Genomic DNA, 27833 nt, shown 5'->3' with positions numbered 1-27833 from the left:
TCTCAAAAGAAAGAAAGAAAGAAAGAAAGAAAGAAAGAAAGAAAGAAAAAGAAAGAAAGAAAAAAGAATTTCAGTGTTACTGATCCATGAACCACTTAGAATACATGGTGTCCCCTGAGATTCCGCTTTTCCTGCAGCACACACCTCCTCCTTCTCTAGAGCTGGATCAGGCATTAGCTCTCAATCGCTTTTCGCAAAACGACATTACTACAATGGCTAGACCCAGACAGGCAGTTCCACAGAACAGGGGGCTGTGGGCTTTGGGGGAAAGGAAGTTCCCAAGAGCCAAATGAATTTATAGCAGCAGAGGGAGGCAGTCTGGGAGGTGAAATTTTACCCTTTTCCCATACATAAAGGAAACAGCAAGAAAAACAGAAAAATAATGGTTTTGGGGGACAGTGCACCTGATCTGGAAGACTGTTTCCACCTAGAGTCACAGGATCCTGGGGAAGTCACACACTCTCACTGAGGCTTCTTGTGTGGAGAATGTGGGGATGCGTCTGTTACAGGGTTCTCAGGAGCAGGGATAAGACTGCCTGTGTCAAAGGTTTTAGCACGAAAGTGGGGCTCAGCTGACTGCCAAGGTCATTCCTTCCTGCAAGATCTTCCTGGTAACGGGGACTGAGTAAGCCTCTGGGCTTTCCATCCCCAGAGACACCTGAATCTGTCTAAATACCTAACACAATACCTGGCATACAGCAGGCACATAACAAATGCTTGCTAAACTACACCCCCACGCACACTTCAGGATGCCACAAAGAATACAAAAAGAATAAGCCCGAGAGGGAACTCATTAGAAGCCCTAGAGCCCTCTAAAAGCTATTCTGCTCATTTCCCAGATTGAGTCAGCCTCTTCCTGTAAAATTTGTCTACTTAAAAGTTCTCTTTTTCTGTCGAATTGATCTTCCTAGCATCAGTGCGCATTCACCACAAGATTAATTGTACACATCCTCCTCTTTCATTACATCACTTCCCTGTGTGAAGCCTTCCAACTCCGTGGATTACAGGCTAAAATCCAACTGCATGTTCAGCCCATATGGTCCCTATCTCATTTTTTAATCCTTCTTTCTTACAAAGCTCGTAAGGGTACACCTGTTAGGGTCTAGTTTTTTATTCTCCTGGGAAGAAGACAGTGTAAGAATTCTGCACAGGAAGGTACTCAGGCACCTTAAGGACGACAGCGGCAGCAGTGGCCAAGGGCATGGGCTTAGGACAGACTCTTGGGCAGGTGTCCTAACACCCCACCTAGCAGATGCATTTCCTTGGACAGGTCATGGTTGTCTCTCTGTACCTGTTTCCTTACCTGCAGCCAACTTCTGTGCTTATAGTGAAGATTAAATGAGACCAGACAAGTACCTAGAGCACTCAACATGAATTAGTCATTTTTATTAATACTACTAAGAGGCTAATTATGTTCATGGTTCCAGAACATGCACTGTGTTTGCCCGGTCCGTCCCCACTTGGTGCCTTCTGTCCCCTTGCTGAGGCTGCCTGTTCTCTACCATTTGGCAACCACTGAAGCCTCATTCATCCTTTAAACCAAGAAAATCAATCATCCCTGGGAAGCCTTTCCAAACCACCTCTGCTTGGAGAAGCTGTTCATTCTGAGTTTCTGTTGCACCTCTGTGCTACTGTGGGGGCACTGATTAACAAGCCAATTTTTTTTAAACAACTATCTACAAACACTTTTTGGGGATTTGGAGTTTTTGATACCAAATGAGGCAAAACACCTGATTTCAGCGCAAGGCAAAGATAAGGCCACACTTTCTTAATAGAGCACGTAGGGGATACACTGGATGGTCCAGGAACAGTCACAGAAGCTGCACACAGGCCCCTGACCAAAAGGGGACCAGGTTTCCAGAGATTCTGGGAGGAGAAATGAGACAAAGCAAGAGGTAGCCCAGGAAGTGGAGCATACTTCTGTGTACCTAGATTGTGGGATACACAGAAAGCAGGAGAGGAGGCCTGATAACTTAGCCTGGTCATTTAGGAAAAGGTTTTAATTGCCTATGGACTTGGGACTCTATACAGGAGGGGATGGAGAGCTACCAACGTCTAGGAAGACAGCAGCTGCAACCCAGCTGCACTGTTTGATTTTTGCAAGCACGGTCATCCCTTGGTACAGGCCTGGCTCAAGGACCTCCATCCAACCAAAATCCTTGAGTCTCTTATATAAAATGGTGCAGCATCTGCACGTAGCCTATGTGCCTCCTCCCATATCATTTTATATTACTTTAATACATAATTGAATGCTTGCATGCCATGTAAATAACACTTCGATATTGCATTGTTTACAGAAAAACGATAAGCAAAAAGTCTGTGTATGTTCAGTAGAGACACAACTTTTCCCCCAAACATTTCTTTTCTTTTCTTTTGGTACCGGGGATTGAATTTGGGCTCTTATGCTTGCAAGGCAGGCAGTGGAACCACTGACCCACATCCCCAACCCATCCTCCAAATATTTCTGATCCACAGCTGGTTGAATCTTCAGGTACATAATCCAAGAACATGTAAGGCTGGCTACATAAAGGACGGGTTGAAAGGGAAAGCTTGTGGGTTAGGGAGACAAGTCATCAGCCTCTGACAGCAGCCTGACCCAGGGTGGTGGGCAGGTGCAAGATGAAGGACTGAGTGAAAGAATGGTTTTGGGGGGGGCAGTATGAGGGATTGAACACAGGGTCTCTGCACTGAGCTACATCTCCTACCCACTCCTCAATAGCCTGAGTTACTCAGAAAAGGTCCTAAAGGAAAGCTGGAGGTCTGTGAGATGGAAAGATTCTCAGTATCTTTTGAGACATTCCATATTTGGGACAGAGGAGGGAAATCCAGACTTGGATGTCAAGCAGACTGTACTAGAGCTTAGGGGAAGTACTCCAGCTCCTGCAGCTATATTTTGCTCAAGCTGTAGACATAGATAAGATCACCAAGGGACAGAGTGTAGCAAGACAAGGAAAGCAGTGCCAGGGCCACGCTCTAGGTGCTGAAGAGAAAGAAAGCAGAGCCTGGGAGAGCCTACTGAGCAGGAAGAAGCCAGGGTTGGCATTACCACAGATGGCCAGTGAAGGCTCCAAGACTGAGGAGCTTTCCCAAGACCTGCCTTCTAGTTTGCACGAGCCAGCACTAGAACCTGGCCCGTACAAATCTGTCACCCCAACCACTCCACTTCTGTGTTTACACTCAGGCTGGCACACCATGGCCAAGGCCAACAAGTGCCTGGACAAAGCTCAGAGGCACAGGGTGGACATGCATACCTGGCGAGGCTGGGGGATGCGATATGTCCTGCCCGCCGGGAAACAGAGAAGCTCAGCTGCCGATGAGGATATCAATTAGCAAGCAGGAGGGAGAACAGACACCGATGATTCACCAGACGTCAATGACAGCCAAAAAAAGCCAGCTCTCAGTTTGGAAAATGGCAAAGGCTGCTCATCCTGACCTGGCCTGGCTTCTTTCTCAATGACATCAGCAGGTTGGAAACTTCCCAAAAAATCTGCAGAGGAGGAAGAGTTCTGAACCTCCCCCTAGGCACAGCTAGCCAAAAAGGACTCAGATGACTAAGACGGAAAGGAGACAGGAGGTCTCAGGCCGGGTAGATGCCACAGCAAGGAGGGGTAAGCTTTAGATTCTTGGCAAATAGCAGCCATCCATTGGCCCCTCTGCACTCCGTGTGTGCAGACAGAAAACAATCAACACCTCTGGTCACCCACTGCCTCTAGTGCTGGCTCTGGTGTGTGGACAGCTGCTGTTGCACCATGAGCCCTGGCCTTTGGAACCCTCCATATAGTGGTACCTGTGGTGGCTGAGGCCCTTCACGCTTTAAAAGGGGGTAAGCGAAACAACACAAACCCCTAACAACAAAACATACAATCAAGGAAACATGAGTTCATACAACAGATGCCTCGGACAGAGGCTCCCCACCCCATAACCCCTCCCGACCCTGACACATCGCTGGGGTGTCTTTTACATCTCTAGACCAGAGCCCACGTGGGAGAAGCAGGTGCTCTTCAAGAGCAAGCATGTGAAAGCCTGGTGTGAGCCCGGGGTCAAAGGAAAGGTCCCACGCCACATGTATCTCTGTCCTTCTCACTATATCTCCGCCCTTCAGAACTGATGTTCTGGACTCCTTTAAAAGGGGAAAGTGTCACAGAAATACAGAGGCTAAAGTAAAACACATCTAGGGGTGATCACCTATATGGCAGGTACTGGGCACCTACTGAGCCTAGCCCTGAGCACAGCTCTTGTGCCCTGGAAGCTCACACACCACGATTAGTATCAAATGGTGCACAAAAAGTGGTAAGGATCAGAAGCAAATGTGGATAGACCTGGCCGTGCATGACAGTCAAAGCTCTGGGGGAGCCTGGAGGAACAGGAGGACCAAGCTGGGCAGCAGATGCAGCACCGGCAGAGCCTGGCCTGTGAGGTGCACCTGCCTGAATCTACTGCTCCCCTCTCTGGAACAGCCAGCCAGTATAATCTGTGGTCCAACTTGGGGCCGGAGCTCTGTGTTCAGTAGCCCCAGAGAGTACGCAAGTAGAGATAAGCAGTTTTGTTAAGTGTATGTGGGCGCAGGCAGGGAGAACAGGGTGGGTAATTAAGTCTTTTCTCCAGGCTAATCTTAAAATATGGTTCTACAGAGGCCCCAAAATGTGCAGTGAGACTTCCCCAGAGGAATGGGTATGTGCCCCAAGGCCACATGTCTCCAGGCAAGCTACTAAAACTTCGTTAGTGAGCAACAAGCAGGACCTCAGTGGCACCCGATTGAGGTCAGAAGAGAAAGCATTAGTTCCTCTCAAGCCAACTTGCAGCTGGTATGCAAGGGGATGCCACTTGGGCTTCATGAGCTGACGCTGACTTAATCACCACCTAATGTGATCCATAAATATCATGATGCAGTTTCAAGACCTGGGTCTCCCTTAATGGGCTTTGGGTCAGCCCCATTGAGACAGCTCCTCTGATAACCTCCCATGAATGGTGTATGGATTTTTTCACACTTCCAAGAGGATCTCACAGCTGTTTTTTTCTGCTGCCACCAAAACAAAATAAAACAAAACTGAACAATTCCACTACGCAGGGTAAGTGCTGTAACGGACATTCTATCCAAAAGAATTCAAAGCAGGATCTCAAAAAGCCATTTGCACAGCCATGTTCATAGCATTACTGACAACAGCCAAAACTTGGAAGCAACCCAGATGGCTACTGACAGAGATAAACAGATAAAGAAAATGTGGTATATCTATGGTATACAGTGGAATACTACTCGGCTTTGAAAAAGAAGAAAATTTTGCTACATGCTACAAGATGGATGAACATTGAGGATATTATGCTAAGCAAAATAAGCTAGTCACAAAAGGTCAAATATTGTATGATTTTACTCTTATTACAGATCTAAAATGGTCAAAATTATAGAAACAGAGGTAGAAAGGCTGGGCATGGGAAGTGAAGGGCTATTTATGTTTTATGGATTTAGAGTCTTTGTTTTGCAAGAAGCAAGCATTCTGGAGATCTGTTTCATAACAATATAAACATATTTGACACTACTGAACTGTACACAATAAAAAACGGCTAAGGCAGTCAGTGTAACAGTGTAATTCTTGCCATAATAAAACAAAAGTCAAACGACAGAGTAACAAAGACCGGCAGGGTGAGGGAGGTACAGGACGGTGGGGAGCATCAGGGACAGATCCCAGCCCCTCTAGGTGGGGCCTGTCTCTCCTGAGGGCCCATGGCCGCCCCTCTCTGTACCACCCAGGCCTGTACTGACCCCTCGGAAGACCCATTTCCTCGTCAGCCCCTTCCTCCAGTGTCTTCATTCACCGTGTGCTCCCCCTGCCCTTCCCGCCCCCCTCCTTCAGGAACTGCCTGCATTCTTGCTTCTCCCACCTCCTCGCTGGTCTTGCCTCTTTCTGCTCTGCTTTCCGACATTCTCCCTGCACTTTAGGAACACAGGGAGCCCCACACAGGGCACGGCCACTGGGAACCTGCTCGGTGCCCTGGTCTACCGTCCGTGTCACTGACCCTCCTCTTTACCCCGGGCCACAGCTTTGCCCACTTTGCAGCCCCGTGCCGGTAACTGTAGACCCTTGCGCTGTTCTGGCCTCAATCCCCACCTCTGTGCAATGCCGAGTATGGCTTGCTGGTTTTCTATTTTATCACTGGCCTTGGCAGGGGCAGGCTCTCCTGGTCTTGGAAACTCCATGGCGCTCGTTCTTGACTTCATGGAGAATAGGCCTTTGCGCCACATGCAAAGCTGTTTCTGAAGCTATCAGGCCAAAAGGGAGTCTCTTCACCCTTTTGGAGCCTGACTGCCCCACCGTGCCCATAGGGCCCTCTGCCATGGAGCCTCACTTACGAAGTGGCCTCGCAGCTGGGTTGCAGCCTTCTGGAAATGTGGCATTATCCTCTTGCACATACCGCACCCTGTCACAGGCAGGAGAGAAACAAACTGGTTACAGTGACAGCAGGGCCCTAGTGCTCTGCCCCCCGCCCCCAGGGTAGCTTCCCCTCAAAAACACGTACCCTGCTTTGAAATTCAGAACGGTCCCAGACCCTGGGAACACAAAAGGAGTAGGGGGCAGGGACCCTGGCCCCCAAAGAGATTATGGAATTAATGGCATAAAACAGGGCAGAGCCCAGCGGTCCCTCTATGAATGTTAGACCGAATAAGCAAAAGTGACACAAGCAGGAAGAGCGGAGACCAGAATAACTCAGTGCTGCTGCTGGGCTCCACAGGAATACAGGGCCCAGGATGTGTCAGGAGAGCAGCCTCCTGCACACACAGCTAAAGGCCCCTCCTCACTAGCAAGGCAGGGGAGACACAGGGACCAGAGTCAAATGCCAGTAGGAAGAAAGGCTGGTGACCACAAACACAATGACTTTTGACTCTTTTCTCCTGCACTAACAAGGATAATTAAGCCATGAGTAGAGGCAGTCCAGGAGTAAATACTGCTGGCTCTGGCTGGTGGGAGGAGCACTGGGCCAGGACTCAGAACATGCTGCTGACCTGTCAAGAGATTTACCAATGCCTCCTCTCTCTAGGCCACTGCTTCCTCTGGCAGGTGAGGTGGGCTGGAACAGACCGCCCCAGGCCCCTGCCAGCTCTGTCTTCAGAGCATCCTGCTCTGGCTTTGGCTCAACCCTCTCTGTGGTCAGGGCCAGGCTGGCCAGGCCCCAAACATCCATTACTACTTCACAGGGCCCTTGATTTCAACCCACCCCATAACTAAAATCCAACTAAAGCAGGACATGTTGCTGTTAGAGCCCCCCGGACACGAGAAGCAGTTTTCCCAGCTACCAGGAATTGTGACATGCCAGGCTGTCACCCTTTCTGACGGCTGCTGTGCAGCAAAACAGGTCTTGGGATGACACTGAAGGCCACAGAAACCAAAGCTGCCCGGAACAACGTGTTAGGCTTGTTCTCATCTGAACTGGGAAAGCAGGGTCAGGACCCATGTGGCCCCAGGGGCAGAAAGAGACAATGTGAAGTGGGAGGAGACAGAGAGCCCTCCTAGGCCACTAGGACCTAGTGCTTAGCACTAAGCCTAGAGGCAAGATGCAGAGGCAGGAGATTTTGACAAACCACGCTGCGGCCCCTCCTAACACTCACGCACACGCACTCTGCATACTGAGCCTGGGTTCTAGTTCCTGATCTCCATGCAGGCTTACGCTGAAGGAGAAGCAGGAGGGCAGGAGCTTTGGGAGCCCACTGCCAAGACAGGGACAGCACTAGTGGTACAGTGGAAGGGATAGGATGCTTGTCAGGGGACACTGTTCACAGGGGAGAACGGAAACGAGGACAGGCACAGCGGGAATGCTCAGATGGGTGCCTATGGGAGACAGGAGGAGACTATGGAAGAAAAGAAGCTCGGCTCTGAGGAACCAGACTCTGCTGATCTCCCCTTGATGCTTGCTGGCTGTGGGACCCTGGTGAGTGATCTGGACTGTCTGAGCCTCAGTGCCCGTCTGTGCAGTGAGACAGCACCTGCCCTCCAGGTGTTGGGCAGGTCTGGCCCTCAGCAGGTGATGCTCAGTGCCCAGGAGATGCAAGGCCTGCCAGTCAGCCTTCCCATCTTCGGTGTGAGGAGCACTCCAGAGGGAACAGGAGGCCACTCCATATCCTGAGGCGACGAAAGGTGTCACACTTCCTCCTCACTCAGCAACTGGAGTATGACACTCATGGTGCAGGAGCTTAAATGATCACCTACACCCTCAGGTACGGCCTTTCTTCCAGCTCTGCCCATCTGCACCCTGCAAAAGTACTGTCTTCCCCTCTTCCCCAAACCAGTGACAAGCCAGCCAGCTGTCCCCAAGGGTGGAGGCCAGCAGTTCTGGGTGAAGAAGGGACTGGGGGGAAGTGGTGATGGAGTAATAGGAAGCTACAGGCCACACTAGTTTCCAATTTAACTTTACCAAAAATAGAGCTGGGACTGTGATTCTTATCTGAGTTTATCTTCCAGGAGATTCAACTGCGAGGCAGGGAAAGAGGTAAGACTAATTATCACTCTCAAAGCCCATGAGTCAGAGCAGTCAGACATTTTATTTTCTCATTAATTCAGTGAACAAACATTTACTGAACAAGCAGTGGGTCCCAGGGACCCACATTCCTTTTCAACACAAAAGACTCCATTGCCTCTGGGTTCCTTTGCCTGACATGTAATCAGGGAATCAGAATCCCAGCAGATTTCCCAGGTAGGGAATTGCTGTGTATTCCAGGAATAAGCTGAATTATGAGGTCACGGAGGCTGAACTGAACTAGTATAATAAAAGCACAAGTTTGTTTCATTACAAATGCACACATAACAAAAGGAGTCTGTGGGACCCAGAACCTTGGAGGCCATCCAATGTGATCCCCACTGAAAGCTTAACTTAGCAACACTGTTCTCTTCCCTCACCCACCAGTAATATGCTCTGTGGCCCCTGCGAGGTGCCTAATGTCCTCGGCCTCAGCTTCCTATTATATAAAGATAATCACTATGCTTGCATCTCTGCAGTGATGAATAGGATAGGCAGCCTGGAAGAGGGCAGGGACACATGGGACAAACATCAGATGCAAACTGCTGGAGAACTGCTCTTTTAAAACGATTAAAAGCATTACTCGGAAACCTGCGTGGCTGTGCCACCGCCCTGCCTCCTGACACCCACTGTCAGTCACAGTGCCACTTCACCAGTGGGCTGAGCCCCGAGGGTGCAAGAGAAACCAAAGGAGGACCCACTCCCTAGAGCCATGGAGACTGGGCAGCTCCTGAAGCAACCCATGGCTCAGGGTTCACAAGACCCCTCCAAGCAGAAAGAAAAAAGGGCAAAGAACCTAACAAGTGATAGCAGTGATGGCAATGAGGAAATGAGCCAGAGTGAGAGTGCAGACCATGCTGGGTGGAGTGGGGTCTGCAGAAAGCAGAACACAGAGCCTCCTCCGCAGGAAGTCCCTGGGCCCCACGGTGTCCTGCGACCCTGTGGTCACAGGAAACAAGCTCCAGGGCCACACAGAGATGCACATGCCATTGCTGGTGTGGAGAGGGAGGGGCCTCTGCTTAAAGCCCTTCTCAGGTACAGGGAATTGAGAACTTTCAAGAGTCAATGGAAGCCTGGTGCCACAGCCTGTGACACACCTACCTCTCACCATGCACAGCCCCTTTCTCTCTCCAGCCTTCAGGCAGACAGGGATACCTCTGGCTTCCGGAAGGACAGGGACAGGTCCCAGAGTCTCCTGCTCCAAGGCCTTAGCAGGTTCTCACCTTGCTGTGGGTTGGGACTCAAGAATCTGCAGGTTGGCTCGACAGTGAACACCTGAGATGGTGCCTCTCATAACTAATCCGCTGTCACAGCTCAAAAGCAGCCAAGACAATGTGTTCATGTATGGATGTAGCTATGTTCCAATAAAACTTAATTTACAAAGCACAATGGCCAGTCGTGGGCCACAATCTGATCCTTCCTTAAGGGCCTGTGGGCCTAACCAGTAATTCTTCAATAAAACAGCACAGAAATAAGAACAATATGAACACCTGGCAGAGTAAATGGCAAACAGTGAGGTTAAGTATGGTTTAGTTTCAGTTTACTTACATATATATATTTACAGTATTGGGCTGCGATGTAAAGTATTTTTAACTCACGTAAAAAGAATTTTAAGAATTTGGAAAAACCTTTGGAAGCCACTGTTCTGACACAACCCTTCTCTCACAGGTAGGGGGACTGAGTTCCAGAAGGCTGAAGGACCAAGCTCACCCAGCTCATGGGTGTACAGTGGGAACCTGAAGGCAAGGCTTCTGGCTGTTACCTCGACAACCCTTCTGCCATTCCCCACAGCCTCTGTCCTCATACAAGGATGAAGCCCAAATCCCATGGCCCAAGCTCTCTCTGATCCTGTTCCAGGAGCCACTCCTGGAGGGGCTGCCTCAGAGGCAAGCTAGGCCTGGGCTGTGAGGTACTACAGGGTGCTCCAGGAGAGGCAGAGGAGCAGCAGCACTGCAGAGGATGCACATTAGGTGCAGGCGTGGCTGCATGGGGCAGGAAGGGGCACAAAGGTCTGTGAATCCACAGGAAGCAAGGGTGTGGGAAGGCAGAGCTACCTATGCAGGCGGCCTGTGCTGTATCTTGGAGCTCAGGGTAAAGAGAAAAGGTTGAAAAGAGCTGACAAGGACAGCAGGAGGAGAGGAGCCACTTGCAAAGACGAAAAGGAAGGCCAACAGGTTCTGAGCAATGGAGTAAGAGTCTGGGGCTGGTTCCAAGTTGTCCCCTCACAACCTCAGTCCCTCGCTACACCCATGGAGACTGAAAATGGATATTGGCCTCAAGGAGAACACTCACTCACAGGGGGCATAAAACATCATGAGGAGCGGCTTCTCTTCTTTCTTCAGCAGCCGTCTGAAGTCCTGAGGCACAGAGAGAGACAACAGCAAGTCACACACTGCAATAATGGGACATGCCCTCTCCCTGCCTGGTGCCCAGTGTACAGGAGGCACAGAGATGAGCACTTCAGAAACACACGGACACAGTCAGGACAGGACACCAGGAGCTGGAAGGACCTTAGAGCTGATCTATTCTAGCCTCCCTAAAATATCACACAGGGGGAAATGGAGGCCCTGAGAGGACAAATGGTGCTGCTGAGGCCATCTGATGGATGCAGTATCCAGGACCAGGCCACTGGCTTTAGCTTCAGCTCCAACTAACAATAAAAGATGGCAAGGAGTTATTTTTGTTCTGTAAGGCTGTTGGAAAGACGATTCCTTCAAGTGATTTAAGAAAGGATTCTGTTGTGGGGAGGCAGCTGCTTCCACATCTGCCAGCTTGGCCAGCTAGGGGATCTGCTTGCTGCGACATCGGGGCTACTCTCTTCCCTGGCTCAGCCAAACACCACCATTGTCATCCCAGGACTGCCACACCCACAGGGCACTGGATGGGGTCTGCCCCGCCCTTCGGGAGGTTAAAGCCAAAAGGATCATTTGCATTTGTAAAACCTTTAGATGAGAGGCTGGCACACTACTAGGAAGTATATAATGGTTTGTTAAATAAATACAATAAATGTAAAAAGACAAAGGGTCACAACCATATTAATGCAAAGACTTCAGTGCTAGCAGGGTAAGGACGGCTCTTCTAATGAGAGCCAGTGATGGACAAGAAAAGGTAAATCCCCTTGGACTGCACGGGAGCACTAAGACATGGCACATTTTGATTTTGATAAGTGCCTCGAACCCATCTTCACAGAAGAAAATCAGAGGTTTTCTCTTTTGAATAACAAGGAAAATAAGAGAAATGTTGAAATGGAGCTTTCTGGCAGCAATGTGGCATGAGATGAAGGACATAGATAAATAAAGGACGGCAGGTCCCACACAATGGACTACTACTGCAGTGTTAAAAATGCTGAAGAGGAATATTTAATGTCACAATAAGATGGGTATGTTACACTAAGGGGGGCAGCAAGTCACAAAACAGCGTATAAATGTAACGACATTTTTGTGAGTAAAAGTATTGATGTATGCATTACCATTAAAAGCCCGAAAAACCACAAAAATAGCAGTGGGCATCTCTCAGTGAAAAAGTATAGGGTGATTTGTGTTTTTCTTTTTATGAATAAGCTACATTTTCTAACTTTCCAACAGTAAATCTGTATTCCTTCATTTTATTTGAGTTAGGTAGAAAAGGTTATAATTTTTCATTGGTTATCGAAAACATTTTATAATAAATCCTGAAAAAGTTTACTCCAATTTACATAGCTGGAGGCTGTAGCACTCATTTTAAAACAGAGCACATCTGCAAGGCTGAATATGCAAGCCACAGAAACCAGGGTGTATTACAAGACGAAAGGGGAAAGGAAAACTTTTAAAGGTAAAATAAGGAGGAGGATGGAAGAGCTATGTTTTGCATCTTGATATGCCCCCCTCCAAAGCCTCATGTACTCATAGGTGGAGCTTTGGGGAGGTGACTGGATCATGGGGGCATGGTACTCATCAGGGCCTCGTCCACTGATAAGTTTATAGCTAACGTGATGCTGGGAGGTGAAGTCTGGCCAGAGGAGGTGGGTCACTGGGGGTCTTTCTCCCTCCTCTTTTGATCTTGATCTCTCTCTGCTTCCTGCCATGAGCTGTCTCTCCTCTGCCCTGCTGCCCTGCCTTGGAGCCAGCTGATTATGGACTAAACCCTCTACAAGGGAGCCAAAATAAACCCCTCCTGTAGTTTTGTGGGTGTTGGGTATTGTGTCTCAGTGACAAGAAAGTGACAAATTCAATAAGCTACTGTGAAAAACAATAATATACACAAAAGTGCCAGGAGCAAAACCAAGGGCACCAGCAGTCCAAGGCTGAATAGGTACTGGATAGACATCTTCGCCAAAGTAGTCCTTGCCCAAGGGTAGACTTCCTGGAGTCTCTTGTGGTAGTTCTTATTATCCAGCACAAATACACATACATACACACACACACACACACACACACACACACACACACACACAAGATCCTTCCTTTATAACCTCGCAGCTTTAGTTTAGCTTTTGTGAGGGTTGAATACAAGTTACTACATTTTGATTTTAACAACTTTCACACAAATATTCGACCCTGCTATGGTTATTCTCTAAAATGTCCCCCTTAAGAGGTTCATTGTGTTGAAGGCTTGGTTGTCAGCAGACTGCTGCTCAGGAAGTGACTGATCATGAGGATGGAACCCAGGGCCTGTGCATGTGAGGCAAGTGCTCTCCACTGAGCTGATGGAAACCTAGCGGATACTCTCCTAGCCTGATGGAAATGGAGGTGGAATCTCTTTGAAGGACACACACCACAGGAGCATGACCTTGGAGATTACAGCTAGTCTCTAACCCTTTCCTTTTTGCTTCATGGCTGCCAAGAGCAGCCCTGCTTTAGCACACGCTCCCTGCCATGAAGCAACAGGGCCAAGTGAACATGGACTGAAACCTCTGGAGTAATGTGCCAAAACAACCATTTCCTCCTTTAAGTTGACTTTCTCAAATACCTGTTACAGTGATGAAAACTGACAAACATAGACCCTAATGCAGGGTAAAGGATGCAAACATGATACAAATCACCTCCTGAGATCTGCACAGATAAAACCTAGTGAAAGATCTGAGGAGTAAGGGTTTGACTGGGCTGGTGGCAATTTGGTTTCATTGGTTTTGAGTGGTAACAAATGTCACAGGCTTAATTACCTTCACAGAGTAACCCTACAAATTCAATTAACAATTCAAACTAGAATTTGGAGGTTTTAGTAATTTAATGTGGGGATATGAGTGGCAAAGAAGCAACTTAGACTTTGTATTTCTGTATTTCTGTAGAGAAAAGAGCACAAAGGATAACAAGAGGAGAGCAGTAAAGAAAACACTGCTTAATACTCCTCCAGCTACAGGAGAACAATCTTAAGAAGTATGGGATGTGACTTCAGGTGTTGGGAGGTGCCAGGCAATTGCTTTACAGAGAAGCTAAAAACATTTATCATCACGGGATAACATTTATTATCAGGGACAATAACCAGTCTGGGTTCTTCGTATCTCATAGTGTTAGGTGCCCATCCACTTTCTCCTATAACTCGCCCCTCTTGCCTTGTCCCCCCATCCACTTAAAACAAAACAAAACAAAACAAAATAAAACAAAAAAAATTTTATCTGCTAAGCTGACAATATTGGCACTCACTATCCCAGAGAAGTTGATGCCCAGACCCTGAAATTGAATTGCCAAAGACTAACTCTTTGGGCTACCCACGATAACCACATTAACCTCTCCTCCAGTTAAAAAGGCATCGTTTCCTTGTGATCTTGCAAGCACTGAGAGTGGAGTCAGGGCCAGGGATGCAGTTCAGTGGCACAGGGTCTGTCTGGCATGAACAAGGCCCTGGGTTCTGTCCCTAGCACTGGGTTGGAAGCAAAGTCAATAATTTTAATAAAAGGGAAGAAGCAGCAATGAAAGATAAAAGTTATGTTTTATTTCAGTATGGTGTAAGTATGCATTCTTTCTCCATCTATTAAAAAACCAGACAAACAAACAAACAAAAAAACCGCTTGCCTCACAGACCATTTGAAATGTAAGAGAGGACCATACCCCTCTCTGTGTGAAGGCATGTAAGCAAATAAGACACGACTCCAACTGGATAGAATAAAGGGACACACTTGGGCCGGGGCAAGCAACACAAGGAGGGAAGGGTTGTATCATGGCTTTGCTTAAATACTCAAAGAACTAATGAAGACTGAAAACCAGAATCACCTTTCTACCTACTCCCTCATCCCTGGACCACTCTGCAAATTAAACCTTAAAAAGTGGGTAAATAGCGTGTATAAGATACACAATGAGTCAAAAACTGCAAAATCCTACCAACATCTAGATTAGGCAGTGAGAGGAATATACTTAAATCTAAACTCTTATAAGGAAAACCTAAACATTTTATATATCTTAAATAATGCAGTGGGAGTGGAGAAGGTTCTCAAGTAGCCATCTCTGATCTCCTATCGGTTCTATCATGGAGCTCGGGAGGGCAATCAAATACTGGAGTCCTGGTCTAGTCTACCAGGATGAAAATACAAGTGATCCTAGAACCCTTGAGCTCCTTCCTCTCTTTGGGGGGGCTCAGGCACTAGAAAAGGTTCCAGTTTCCATCAAAACTGAAAGGGAAGAAATTACCTTTTCACTGTCAATATGGACAACATCTTTGGCTCCAGGATCTTCTTCCCACAGTGGGGGCCCTTTTGGATCCTTCAGAAAGGCTACTATGGACTAAGGGGTGGGGGAGAGAAAGAACATGCATTTTAGCCAGGCAAAAGAAGAGGTGAGGAATCAGGAACTTGCCAATGTCCTGCCTTGGCACTCAGGTATGCCAAGTGCCAGGCATGGGACAGAAATGTGGCATGTGTTTGGAGGTGAGCTATTTCCCTTGTCCACAACATCACCACCAAGTGCCCCAAAAGGCACCTCTGTCACTCCCACCAGGCTTTTCCTTATCAGTCAGCTGATCCACCCCTACTATGGGTACATGTCTTCATGGACTAAAAGGTGGAAATCTGAGACGAGTTGGCTTACTCAACCAGAGGAACACTAGTACGTCTACTAAATTTTATCTCTTCCCAGAAGCCTTTCTGATCAACTGAACAAAGGTCTCCAGTTTAAAGTGAATATTTTCATATCCCTTCAGCCACTAAAACTGCCAATCCCATAAGCAGATAATTACAGGTTCTTGGTAATTCATGATCTAAACCCAGTTTGGAGTGATTTGACCCTGATTATCTTCTACTGGGATAACAAAGGCCCAAAGGGAAATGGCAGCTCTTTCCTGAAGCTAACACTGTTGCACAGGCACCTGCCCACCTGGTGGGAGAAGGGTGCTAGTGAGCGCCCAACCAGCCTGCATTTCAGAAATACCGGGTCTGGGAGTCCTCAGTCTAGGGTGCACAAACTAGGGACCTCCAGAGTATAGGGAACCCACACCCACACACTACCATCCACACACACTGCCCTGGAGAGAAGGCCCTACCCAGTAGACAGCCAGTGGGATCAGGAATCCACAATAGGTCAGGGAGCTGCTGCTCTGGGGGCTCCTGCCCCCAAAACTGGGGGAGCTGAGCTTCAGAGTTAGCACAGACTCCCTGCTCCCACCCCTACATGCCCCTCACCATTAGGAAACAAAGATAGTGGGGTGGGAAAAGGAAAGAAATGGCCCCATTTAATGTAAAACTTGAGCAGCCACACTCACAGCCTTCTGCTTTGCAGGCAAAGATCATTCTCATCTAACTGAAGTGGAATGATTCCATTTACATGTTCTGTCCAACTGACCATTCCCCAGGGGGATATCCACAGGAAGTAGCTCCTGGGAGCCCACACTAGTCCTTCCTATCTGGGTGCTCAGAATCTCAGGGAAATGGCCCAACAGATGCACTTGGCCGTAGGACATCTCCATGGCTATGGGCATGGCTCACAGTTACAATGTTTTTGGAGAGGCCATCAGAGTGTCACCAAGCAGTTCTGAAGCGGGCCCTCATCACTTACATGAGGACTTTGTTAGACAGTGGCCAATAAGCAGAAAGCCACTTATGAAGAAGCCCCCTCTTTTAGTTTCCTGCTATTTACACCTGGGGAGATGTAATAAGCCCTCACTTGCCAGGCATGGTGGCATGAGCCTGTGACCCAAGTACTCCAGGAAGCTGAGACAGGAAAACTACAAGTTTGAGCCTACTTCAGACTACACAGTGAATTAGTAAGAACCTGCCTTAAAGGAAAAATATGAATCAATAAATAAAAAGTTCAGGATGTAGCTCAGTGTGAAGGTCCTGGGTTCAATCCTCAATATAGCAAAAAAAAAAAAAAAAAAAGTTTTAAACCCTCACTTACCTGGCCTCTGACCTCCCCAGTGGTCTAAAGCACAGTTCCTATGACCAGGCCCCTGCCCAACCATGCAGATCAACACCATCAACAGTCAGAGCAAGAGCCTGCAGACTTTGTGCCTATCTTGTCAGGGGCTCCTCCAACTTTCTGGAGTCGGGGCCCTAAGCATCCCTCAAAGGAAAGCTAATCAGTAGCCAAGGTGGCCATCAGACAGTCATGGGAAATGTCATGCCACCCTCCCCTAGCCCTGGAGAATTCCAGGAGCTCTGCCCTGGTCCCTTTCGGTCCCACAAACTATAAGGGACCTGGGACTCTGGCTGCCCACTCTGAAACCAAAGGCTCTGACCCTGTACACTGCCTAGCCTGCTTCTCCAGCCGGTTGATGCAGAAAGGGTGACTACAGGAATGGGATGGAAGCCTGGACTCTGTCTCCCCCATCAGACATTCAGCTGCAAGGTGGGACCAGGAGCTGCTGGCTACTTCACTCATATAGAGTTCTGAGTACCCTCTATTTCCGGCTCCATCACCTCGGACAGATACTCAGAGGTCCTGGCTAAACACAAAACAAAAACCCAGCCCCTCTTTATCAGTGCATAAGCAATTCCCCATTCCACCCAACTAAATCTTGCTACTGGGGAGCATGTGTTGTCTCTGAGGACATTAGCTAATGTCGTAGCTCAGAATACAAAGGGTCAAGCAGCTCAAGTTAGAGGAATTCCCAAGTGTGTCAGTGGGCATTAAGACAGTGAGTAATCGGGCTGAATTGCTTTATAAGGTGAGAGCTGTAGCAACTTAAGAAAAAGAACAGTTAATGGATAAACAAGAAATGACCTGGGGAGCTGAGGGACAGAGGCAGGGAGAGGGGCAGACAGAGGGAGGGGAGCACTGACAGCTACACAGACAGACAGACAGGAAAGAATGCAAGGAGACACAGTCAGAGAAAGAGAGTGGGACGAAGGGTCAAGAATGCAGGGTCCAACCCAGTCTGAGAAGCAGAAGAATCAGAGAAACTGAGTTCAGCCCAGATTGGGACCAGAAGAAATATATGGCCAGCCCCGCCAAGGCAGGGGAATGGTGCTGGCCTAGAAGCAGCAGACAGACTTGAAGAAGAGGACCCCAATGTTGAAGGAGAGCTGACTGGGAGCAGAAAAGCTGCAGGCTGGGCAACTGCTGTGCAGTAAATAGGCAGTACCTGCGGACTACAGGACCTCCTGCATTTTCCACTGACTTCTTGGCAACAGCCGTATTTCATGTGGAACAAGCCTCATCGGCCCAAGGTGCCAACCTGCCCATGTCTTATATCCCATGCTAACCTGGGCAAGACATATCCCCTGAAGCCTGAGGGTGGCTACTGTGGATACCAGCACAGAGATGAGAAGATGGCTCTGAAGGGGACCTAAACCCATGGTGGGGGTGTGCTGTGGTGTCACCCACCTCATCAGACAACTCCGGTACCTTCACCAACTGATCTACAAGGCCAGTTGTTCCCTGGCATTAATGGTTATTTTTCTGACACTCTGGACAGAGGCGGCAGAGACAAAAACCCTCAGGAAGAGCCTGTGTGCAGTCTGCCCTTCCTCTTCCTTCTCAGAGAGAACGGGTCAGACTTTGGGCACCCATCCAGGCCCTACCTCTGCTGAGAACAGGGGGGTAGGTTTACCTTCAGTGTCATAGCTCGGTTATATTCGGTGTGAAATGCACCATCCCTGTCAAACAAGGAGAAAAAGGTGTTAACTCTGAGAAGGGTTGTGAAGATACATGCCTTCTGTTTCCTAAAGCATCTTAATAAGACTCTGCTACTGAACACAGCTTGGAACCTAACAACAACAACAACAAAAAAAGAATTATAAACACAGAAAAATAATTCTGCAATACTATTAATCTAACTTAAAAACTGCTGTTCCTGAAAATATCAATGAAAGCTCTCAGCACTTGGTAATTGGAAATGCCCACATGTACTTACTGGTAATGGAATAACTCGACCTTTTTGTCCTTTGGGCTGAGGTCAACTTTCATCTTCTTGCACAATTTTCTACTCTCTGTGTCACTGAAAGACACAAATGTCGGGAACCATTTGTCAGCTTAAGTCCTCCCATAGGTGTTGACAGCAGTATCTGCTGGTGGCCTAAGAAATAAGCCCAGTAATCTGGAATTCTCAGAAGCGGATGAGATGTAGACCTCACAACAATGGGTCCTTAGGGACCTGGGTGAAGGAAAATAACCAGCAGGATAAGGGCTGGTTCAGAGACAGGACTAGCAGACAGGAGAGGATACACCATGACTCATGGGGGACCACACAAGTGTGTCCACACAGAAGAAATGCCCAGAACCTGAGGGGTGGAAAGAAAACCCCAAGCTGGGTGGCACAAGCCTGTGGTCTTAGCTACTAAATGCAGGAGTTTGAGACCAGCCTGAGCAATAGAATGAGACCCATCTCAAAAACAAAAGCAAGAAAAACAAACAAACAAACAAACAAACAAAAATCAAAAAAACAATCTGGCTGCTCATCAGGCTCACCAGGAGAAGTTTAAAACATACCGCTTCCTGGCCCTCCTGGACGAGTACTTTAAAAACCCAAGAGGGTGGGACCCAACTAAGATTTTGTTTTAAAAAATCTAACAGTGTAACAGTGCCATCTGCCACGGGCCACCTGACCAGGGAAAGAGGAAATGTTTTACCACTCCAAAGAAGTGATGAGATCTGATCAGGTACTGACCAAGCCAGGATGAGGACGGGGATCACTTCCGTGAAAGGAGTGACCCCTTGGCACCTCAGATACTCCACCTGCCGTTCTTCTGACTGGAAATGTCAGCCAGGTGCTGCTCACTGTTTACAAGTGTGTGTGCATCACCTCACCTACACCTGGTATCCTTCCTGTTAGACCGGTGGACCAAGGGACCCACAGGAAATGCTGAGCTCAGCCCCTTCCCAGATCCTCGAAGTCAAAGCTCTCAGGGTACTTCAGCACCTCTGCTGTCACAAGGCTTCCAGGTGATCTGATGCCCACTCACATTTGGGAAGCACTGTGTGAGCCCACTGTCCTGCACTGCTCTTCCTTCTCTCCTGAACCTCCCGATTATCTTCCCCTCAGAGGCCTCATCTACTCGTCTCACCACCCACTGTGCACCCTCAAGCCACCAATAGCCAGCCAAGGGCTGCCAGTCACCCCACATGCACAGGGCACTGCGTGTGACCTCAGGGCCAGTCTCCACATCTGAGTGCACTCAGCAAGGCTCTCGGCCATCTGACACCAAGGACCAGAAAGCACATTCTCTGGGGGACCATTCTGCCGGCCACCTGTGGGAAGTGCCTTCTTCTCCCACCTGCTTAGGTACCTCACCTGCATCTACAGCCATCAGCTTCACACAGCCTTGAAGAGCCACAGAACAGAGGCTCTTGAAACCACCCAGTCAATTCTAAAAACAGCTCATCACTGGACACGCAAAACTACAGCATGTCACTGTAAGTGTAAAGACACAATGCGCAAGGCCAGAAGCATGTCCAGATTGAGGGGTATGCAGGGGTCACCTGTCCCACCTCACCCAGCCCTGCCCTCCCCACTCATCTCAGCTCTCTAGTGACCTCTGTGGCCACAGGCTGCAAGAGAGCATGCTCAAGAAATGCCCGCTGAATGCCAAAAGGAAAGGGCAATGACTTTGGAACAGTTCCTCTCTAAGGTGGTCAAGGTGATGTCAGATACAGTCCACAGGGGACAGAGAAGCCGGGGGTGAAGAGGAGTGTATGGGGCGTTGATGGTCCATTGCAGAAAGGGGCCCACAGAATGTGGTCACTGGAAATCCTCCTGCCCTGAACCCTCTGAAGATGCAAAACACACTGTTTCAACAGCAGTCACTGGGTTTGGGTTTGTCCTGTCCCTTAAAGCTCCGTGATGAAGCCACACTTACAGGTGGCAGCTGTGTTTGGAAACATCTGTGGATGAGATTCCCCAGTGGAGTTAACTTGCAGGAGAGAGGAATCCACTTTCCTTGTCGAGCTTCTTTCTGCTGCGCTCAGCTGTTCCCATGACCACCACCATCACCAGTGCAACAGCAACCAGGCTGGGGCAGGAACCAAGCCTCCACGAAGAGAGGCTTGTGACCTTCACGAGGGAGGGGGAAGGACAATAGGCCCGGGTCATTCCAGGCCCAATCCCTGTCCATTCTGCCAGAAATCACACTGTGGAAAAGTCCCACTGCCGCAGCCTGGACCCCTGGCGGGGGACCAGAACAACCAAGCCTCCCCTTCCCCGCTGTCTCTCTCTTTCCAATGATAATCGACATCTGACCACTTGTCCTCTGTCCTGCATCAGGAAGATTTGCTCCACGTGCTTGGTTTTGCCCACAGCTGTTTCCCCAGGGTCACAGGCAGCAGGCACACAGTACATACTCTCTAAATCTGCTGGCAGGATGGGTGAATAAACTAAGTGGGCAGTGCTATCTTGGAGCTTCCTAGCTTCCTGGGCTCAGGAATCCTGTCAGGTGACAGTGCCTGATGGGGCTCTCTCAGCTCTGCTCCCCTCCAGCTGCGCCTCTTAAAGTGTCTAAGTGCACACGTGAACATGTACTAATGGTATAGCACAGGCAATAAAAGTCATAAAAGTTCAAGAAGGAGAGAAAATTACCCAAACTCAGGAACTTAAAAGGATCTGGATTGATAGATTAAGTACAATTAATTGATCCACTGACTCCCTTCCTCCCTCCCCTGGCTGCAGCTGAGGCTCTAGGTGGAAAAGGAGACAAAAGCAGCAGGCAGGGGCATGAGCTGCTTTGCTAGCAGTAAGAGAAAGCCAAGCCCTTCCCTGCCTCACCTGGGCACTGGCCTTTGGGAATCAGCTGTGTCTGCTCACAGGATCAACTGCTCTGGGAACCAAGATCAAGGCCAGTGTTCCCTACACCCCATTCCTTCCCTCCTCGCTTGATTTTCCTCTACAGAGAAGGGGGAAAGATCAGAGGCCCCTGAGTGAACTTCCTGCCCACCCTCTCCACCCCCAGCCAGACATGGCGCTGTCATGTAAAGTGGCTGTGGGTAGCTGAGTGCTGGTCTGGAGTGGCTGCTGTAGGAACATAGGACTGTGATTAGATCTTCATGTGCAGTAATAATCATCCAAAGACTGGTGATTTATACTCCTGGGAGTCAGAAGCAGGAATGACAGATGGGGGCGAAGCAAGAACAAAGAGAACAAGGTGCTGGTGGCTAAGAATAGGAGGGAGCAAGTCTTTCCTAAGTTGTAGTCTAACGTAAGTACCAAGCTTTTGCTGGAAGAAGGCCTGACAGCCGCTGGGAAGACAGCTTCTCAATCTAGATCTGCCGTGGGCCAGCTGTGGCTCCTGACAGGACCTTAGTGTCTTGAGCTTCAAAATTCGGGAGCTGTCTACATCAACTGAATGGAGCTTCTGACCCTGCAGGGTCAAGGAACACTAGAGATCAAGACTCACTCCCTGCCTTATATCCTGACAGATGAACTAGAAGCCAGAGCAGGAGAGGAAGATGGAGACTCACATAAACCCATAGCCCAGCTCCCCAGTCTGGGCCTCACTCAGCTACATTTAGCATTCTTGGTCTGCAGCAAACCATGTTCAGTTTCCTCCTGGTGGGGTAGAAAGAAGGACACGCTGAAAACCAGGAGGCAAGTCCTCTGCCTACTGGATTTGGCCACCAACTCTGTGTCCTGGCTACCCCAGCCTCTCTGGGCCGTTTCACTCTTGGATGGAGTCTTTAAAGCAGAGACCCCCCAGATGGTCTGGCTTCCTTGGTGCCCAAGTTATGCACTGCATTTTGGAGCAGTGATGGGAATGAGAAAAGCCCCTCTCCACCTGCCTTCCCTGCCAGCAATTCTAATGTTCTGCTCCCAGCGGGGACATGTCACCCATGGCCATGTGCCAAGGGGGTATCTAAAGCCACAAGATAAACATGATACTTCTTCCAGAAGTCTAACATATCCCATTGCAAGTAATGTTTGACATGTGTACATACAAGGGGGCAAATGCTAAATTCACATAATTTTTAGAAGAAAACACGAGAGTTGAGACTGTCACACCTGCCTCGGAAGCTCTCTAACATTGCATTTGGAGAGCCCTTACTGCTCCAGGGAAATCAAGCAGATGGGAGAAGAGGAGCACAGAAGAAAGAAAATGTAGTTGGGCATGACCTTAAACTCCAGGAAAAGAAAGCAGTCAGTACACCTAGTGCAGCCCCCAGAGAGACTGCCTCAAGAATCAGTATGCCAGGAGCGGCATCTGTGGCGGGCCCAGCTCTACCTGCCAGACAGCATTCTGCTCACCAAGGTTAACCCATCAGGGCACAAGGAACTACCAGCTCCCTCACACACACACAGCCCATTTGACAGCCAGACAACCACCACCACCCAATCAGGCACGGCTGCTGACTCTGGAGCCAGAAGTAGAGGTAGAGAGAAAGCGAAGCCACAGATCTCTGGCCAGAAGACACACACCGCACTGATACCTCACAGCATAAGTAAGAGGGCTTACAACCAGGGAGAAGACCACTGGGGAGGGAGGGGCTTGTGTGCGCCTGCAGGTATGCAGGCGGCAGAAGGAAAGAGCCAGAAAAACCAAAGAAAGGAAGAAAAGAAACATCTCCATGAAGGGCAGGGAATTTAGCTCAGTGGTGCCGCCACCTGCCTTGCAAGCTCAAGGACCTGAGTTTGATCCCTGGTACCAAAAGAGAAAAGAAGTATCTCCATGGAGGAGAAAGGAGAAAGAGGCCAAAATAATGGGAGAGGAAGAAATCCAACTCAAATCTGGGATGGTACTAGCACCTTAGTAAAGTGAAATAAGACGGGCAGGGGACAGCAGCTCAGGAAGAAGGCTAGGAGACGTCAGAACAGGGAGATGCAGAGAAAGACCCCAGCACCGGAAGGTGGTGCATGCCCAGCACACACTCACATGGCACATCGAGGCTGGCCGCTTCTGGTACTTCCCAGTCCAGGCTATTTAGAGATGAAAGCAACTTAGAAGATTCCATTCCACTTTGCACAGACTAAAGTGAAGCCTAGAGGGAGGCAGGGATGTGCCAAAGGCTCCACAGCTACTTGTTATGAGTCTGAACTCAAGTGCCAGGTCCCCTGCCACTGCACAAATCCCACTGTACCCCATACTATGTATGGGGCAGAGCAAAACACCCCAAGGGCTGAGGCTGACTACCACAACCAATACCTTCTTCAGAGACATCCTCCCCAGAACCAAGGGATTCTCACCTAATAAAAAGCTGTCCAATAGTGAAAATACTTCCAAAACTGCTATACAGAGTCAATGCAATCCCGATTGAAATTCCAACAGCATGCTTCACAGATCTTGAGAAAACAATCCAAAAATTCATTTGGAACAAGAAGAGGCCTAGAATAGCAAAAGCCATTCTAGGCAACAGAGACATGGCAGGGGGTATCACAATCCCCAACTTGAAACTGTACTACAAAGCCACTGTGATAAAAACAGCATGGTACTGGCAAAGAAGCAGACCGAGGATCAGTGGAACAGATTGGAAGATGCAGAAACAACTCCAGATGTACTCAGTTGCCTCATCTTTGACAAAGGAGCCAACCATCTTCACTGTCTCTTAATAAATGGTTGGAAAAACTTGATTTCAACCTGCCAAGGATTAAAACTAGACCCCTACCTTTCACACACTAAACTAAAATCCAAGGGGATTAAAGATCTAAAATATTAAAACAGAAACACTAAACTTGCTGGAAGATAACTTAGGCAGAGCTCTCGAAGATACTAGCATAGGAAAAGACTTTATGAACAAATCCTTGGTAGCACAGAGCTAGCATGAAGAATCAACAACTGGGATATCATCTTATTAAAAAGCTTTTGCACTGCAAAAGAAACCACCAACAGAGCTAAGAGACAAGCTACAACGTGAGAAAAAAATTTAACAGCTGCTCCTCAAAGGACTACTATCTAGAATATATAAAGAACTTAAATATATAAAGAACTTAAAAAAATCAGACCCTCCATATATAAAGACCCAGTTCAAAAATGGGCATCTGAAATGAACAGACATTTCTCAGAGAAACAAGTACAAGAAGCAAATAAACATAAGAAAAAATATTCAACATCTCTGGTCATTCAAGAGATGCAGATGAAAACAACACTGAGATTCCACCACACCCTAGAAAGAATGGCTGCTATCAAGAGTTCAATCAAAACTGATAATGTGAAATAGGAAGAAAAGGGCTAAAGGTGTAGGGGAAATGAGAAGGGTAGGAGAAAGGAAATAAGGGAAAAGAAAAAACATGAGAAAAGGAAAAAATGGAAACAAAGTCTTTGTAAATAGGGGAGGATGGAGGGGGTAAAGGGAGGGCAGGGGTTATGGGGAAAAACTGAGAATCAAGACCTGTCATGTAAAGGTACAAGATCCCAACGATGCATGATGAACGTAACTGTACTGTACACCTAAAAAGTGCCAATAAACTTAATGGAAAAAAACAAGCTGTCCAATGATCAAATGTGCTATTCCTCCCTGTCCAGCTTCTTCCTCAACAATTTTGTCCAGATGAATGATAACAGCAAAGTGGCACCTCACATTGAAATTGTGCTTCCTCTTATTTTCCTGTTCCACAGCACTGACCAGGAAAGCAAGCAGAACACACAGAACTATGCTGCTCCCATGCTGCAGATAAGGAAATGGACTCAGGGTAACCAACTCATCTAAAAGCAGTGTCCTCTCATGCCAGAGGCTCCCTGTCCCCTCACCCGTGCTTTGAAGGGAAGAGGTGGAGCAGCCAGTTCATTCCCGAACCCCTCCCTCTGTCGCTCCCATTCCAAGCCCTCATGACCTTCGCTGGCAGGACAGGAAGCAGAGCTGGAGAAGCAGAGGTGCAAACCTTGGCAGGGCACAGGGTGTGTGGATGTGGGGCAGTGCAGGCAGTGACCATCTCTGCTGCTTAACAGCAGTGGCTAAAGAGACTAGCACTGGTCTGTGTCGCCTCCTCCCCAGCGACAGGCGCAGAAAGCATTCCCAACACCTCTGCCCAGCCTGGGAGTATCTCCCTCACACACCGGCAGACACAGACGGACTACACATGGAGCAGCAGTGGGAGCGGCCATCACAGGCCCTTTGGGGTTCACACAGCTGGGTCCCCAAGGATTTACAGGGCAAGTTTAGGAAACCAGGAGCAGGACCAGGTGAGCAGAAGGGCAGGAGCCAGATCGTGCCCTGAAATCTCCATGTCCATCTGTGGCCCCTGAGAACTGCTATCAGGATGACCATAGCCTGAGAGTGGTCCCTTGGGCTGCTCGGGAAGATTTTAGTTACACTTTGCCTCTTACTTCCAAACTCAGATGCAGATGTTTTGCCTTCCAACATAATGTGTGTTGGCTCCACAACCCACCTATTTATCTCTACCTCGAAGCTGTTGAACATTTTAGTTTACACTTCCTCTTACAGGGATAAATTCAATAAACTGAAAAGCAGTTGTGTGGAACCACCTACCCTTTTGCATAGGGTGTCTCTTTAAAGCCCAAGTGGACCCTATCTCAAGTTTAATTTCAGCACATCAAATTCACTGGATTTCCCCACTGGCACTTTTAACTGGCTCCAGACATCATGACTTCAAACTTTACTGCTGAACTCTAATCTTCCTTGTCTGTACTCACACTGAACCCTACCTCATTTAGCTCAGGCAGCCTGCTCTGGATGCTCTGAAGCCGATCTGGGGCTGGAACAGGGAGCTGCCTGGCAGTGAACAAGCCAGGGCACCAGCAACACAAGGCACCCTGAATCTTTGTCCCTCCCCTGAACTTTCCTCCTCCGGGAAACTCTTCTCTACTTTCCACACTGCACTAAGTGACAGCCCTTCTGCACACAGAGCTCTGTTTGAAGCCCTTTCCACCTGGAGTGTACACTTGGCTGAGTCTGTCTCCTCTTCCAACCTTGGGCTCCTCTACTCATTCATGGATTCTCAAAGCAAAGTAAGTGCTGGTAAAGGCTGACAAATGGACCCAGGTAGAAACAACAACTAAAGCATGTTCCTGCCACTCTTGAAAACTCCTTGAAATAAGTCTCCATCAGCTTAGCAGAACTGCTGTCATCTTCAGATATGGAAATTCCAAAGTGCCCTGTCCCCTCTGATAGGCTGTGTCACTTTACCAGTCACACAGAACACTGCCAGCGAAATGTGGGAGACAGAGACACCTGGGAGACTAGAATACCTTGAGACCAGCTATGTATCAGAACTAACCCATGGCTAAGATCACAATGACCAACTAGTGAGCAGGCTTTTCTGCTCGGCTGCTATCAAATGAATCTGAAGGTTTGAGGTCAGATACACACACACACACACACACACACACACACACACACACAATGTGCCTGCTCATTCACATTTACATATTCACACCACTAGAAGGCCAAGACTTACTTTCTTAGCCTCATTCACTGCTTTGTGAAAACATGAATCTCCCTCAATTCTCTCTAATCATGGGCAGCACAAGTCTGAGGTCATCAGCTTAAAATCAAGGTGTCCTGAAACTTCACTGGGAAAATATCCATTTAGAATTCAAACTGAATAGGAAGAGGATTACACTGGAGTGGGGCCTATAGCTCACTTAACCTGCCAGGCAGTGAGAGGGCTGTGGCTCAAGCAAAAATAGCCACAATGAAGGTTCTAGCCTCAACAGGCCTGAGCCAGCTCAGAGTCAAGGCCCACACAAAGCACAGACAAGGTGCCGGCTGACTACACAACCTCAGCGCTGCAGACAGCAGAGACATCGAGTGGGGTGGCCTGGGTTGGAGGCTAAACTAGTGGTTCTTGCTTCAGAACCACCACAACCAACCCAATATGTGAGCCTTGCCTCTCTGGGCAGCTAGGCCTCCTCTACAAAACAGGGAGAACTCCTGTCAGCTGCCTCTCTCAAAACAAAGCAACACAGGGCTGGAGACTTAGCTCAGTGGCACCGCTACCTGCCTCACAAGTGCAAGGTCCTGAGTTTGATCTCCAGTACCAAAAAAATTTAAAAAATAAAAAAATAAAGCAACACAAAAGAACACAACAGAAGTGAAAGCTTT

General features: G+C 48.4%; 1 protein-coding gene across 1 annotated transcript in view; it reads right to left on the bottom strand.

The window, feature by feature from the left end:
* The window catches only part of Pdia5 (protein disulfide isomerase family A member 5), an 85418-nt gene that overhangs the window by 32833 nt on the left and 24752 nt on the right, over positions 1-27833 (bottom strand). Inside the window, exons 4-8 of the mRNA XM_010619520.2 lie at positions 18766-18849; positions 18463-18508; positions 15108-15200; positions 10802-10862; positions 6347-6414 (exon numbers count right to left, since the gene is read on the bottom strand). Of these exons, the coding sequence (XP_010617822.1) occupies positions 6347-6414; positions 10802-10862; positions 15108-15200; positions 18463-18508; positions 18766-18849 (352 nt within the window). The remainder of the gene's footprint in view (positions 1-6346; positions 6415-10801; positions 10863-15107; positions 15201-18462; positions 18509-18765; positions 18850-27833) is intronic.

Source organism: Fukomys damarensis, unplaced genomic scaffold, assembly GCF_012274545.1.
Source record: "Fukomys damarensis isolate Sample0158 unplaced genomic scaffold, DMR_v1.0_HiC HiC_scaffold_24, whole genome shotgun sequence".
Classification (NCBI taxonomy): domain Eukaryota; kingdom Metazoa; phylum Chordata; class Mammalia; order Rodentia; family Bathyergidae; genus Fukomys; species Fukomys damarensis.
The sequence above is the reverse complement of the archived record's forward strand: the minus strand, read 5'-3'. Positions and strand labels throughout refer to the sequence as shown.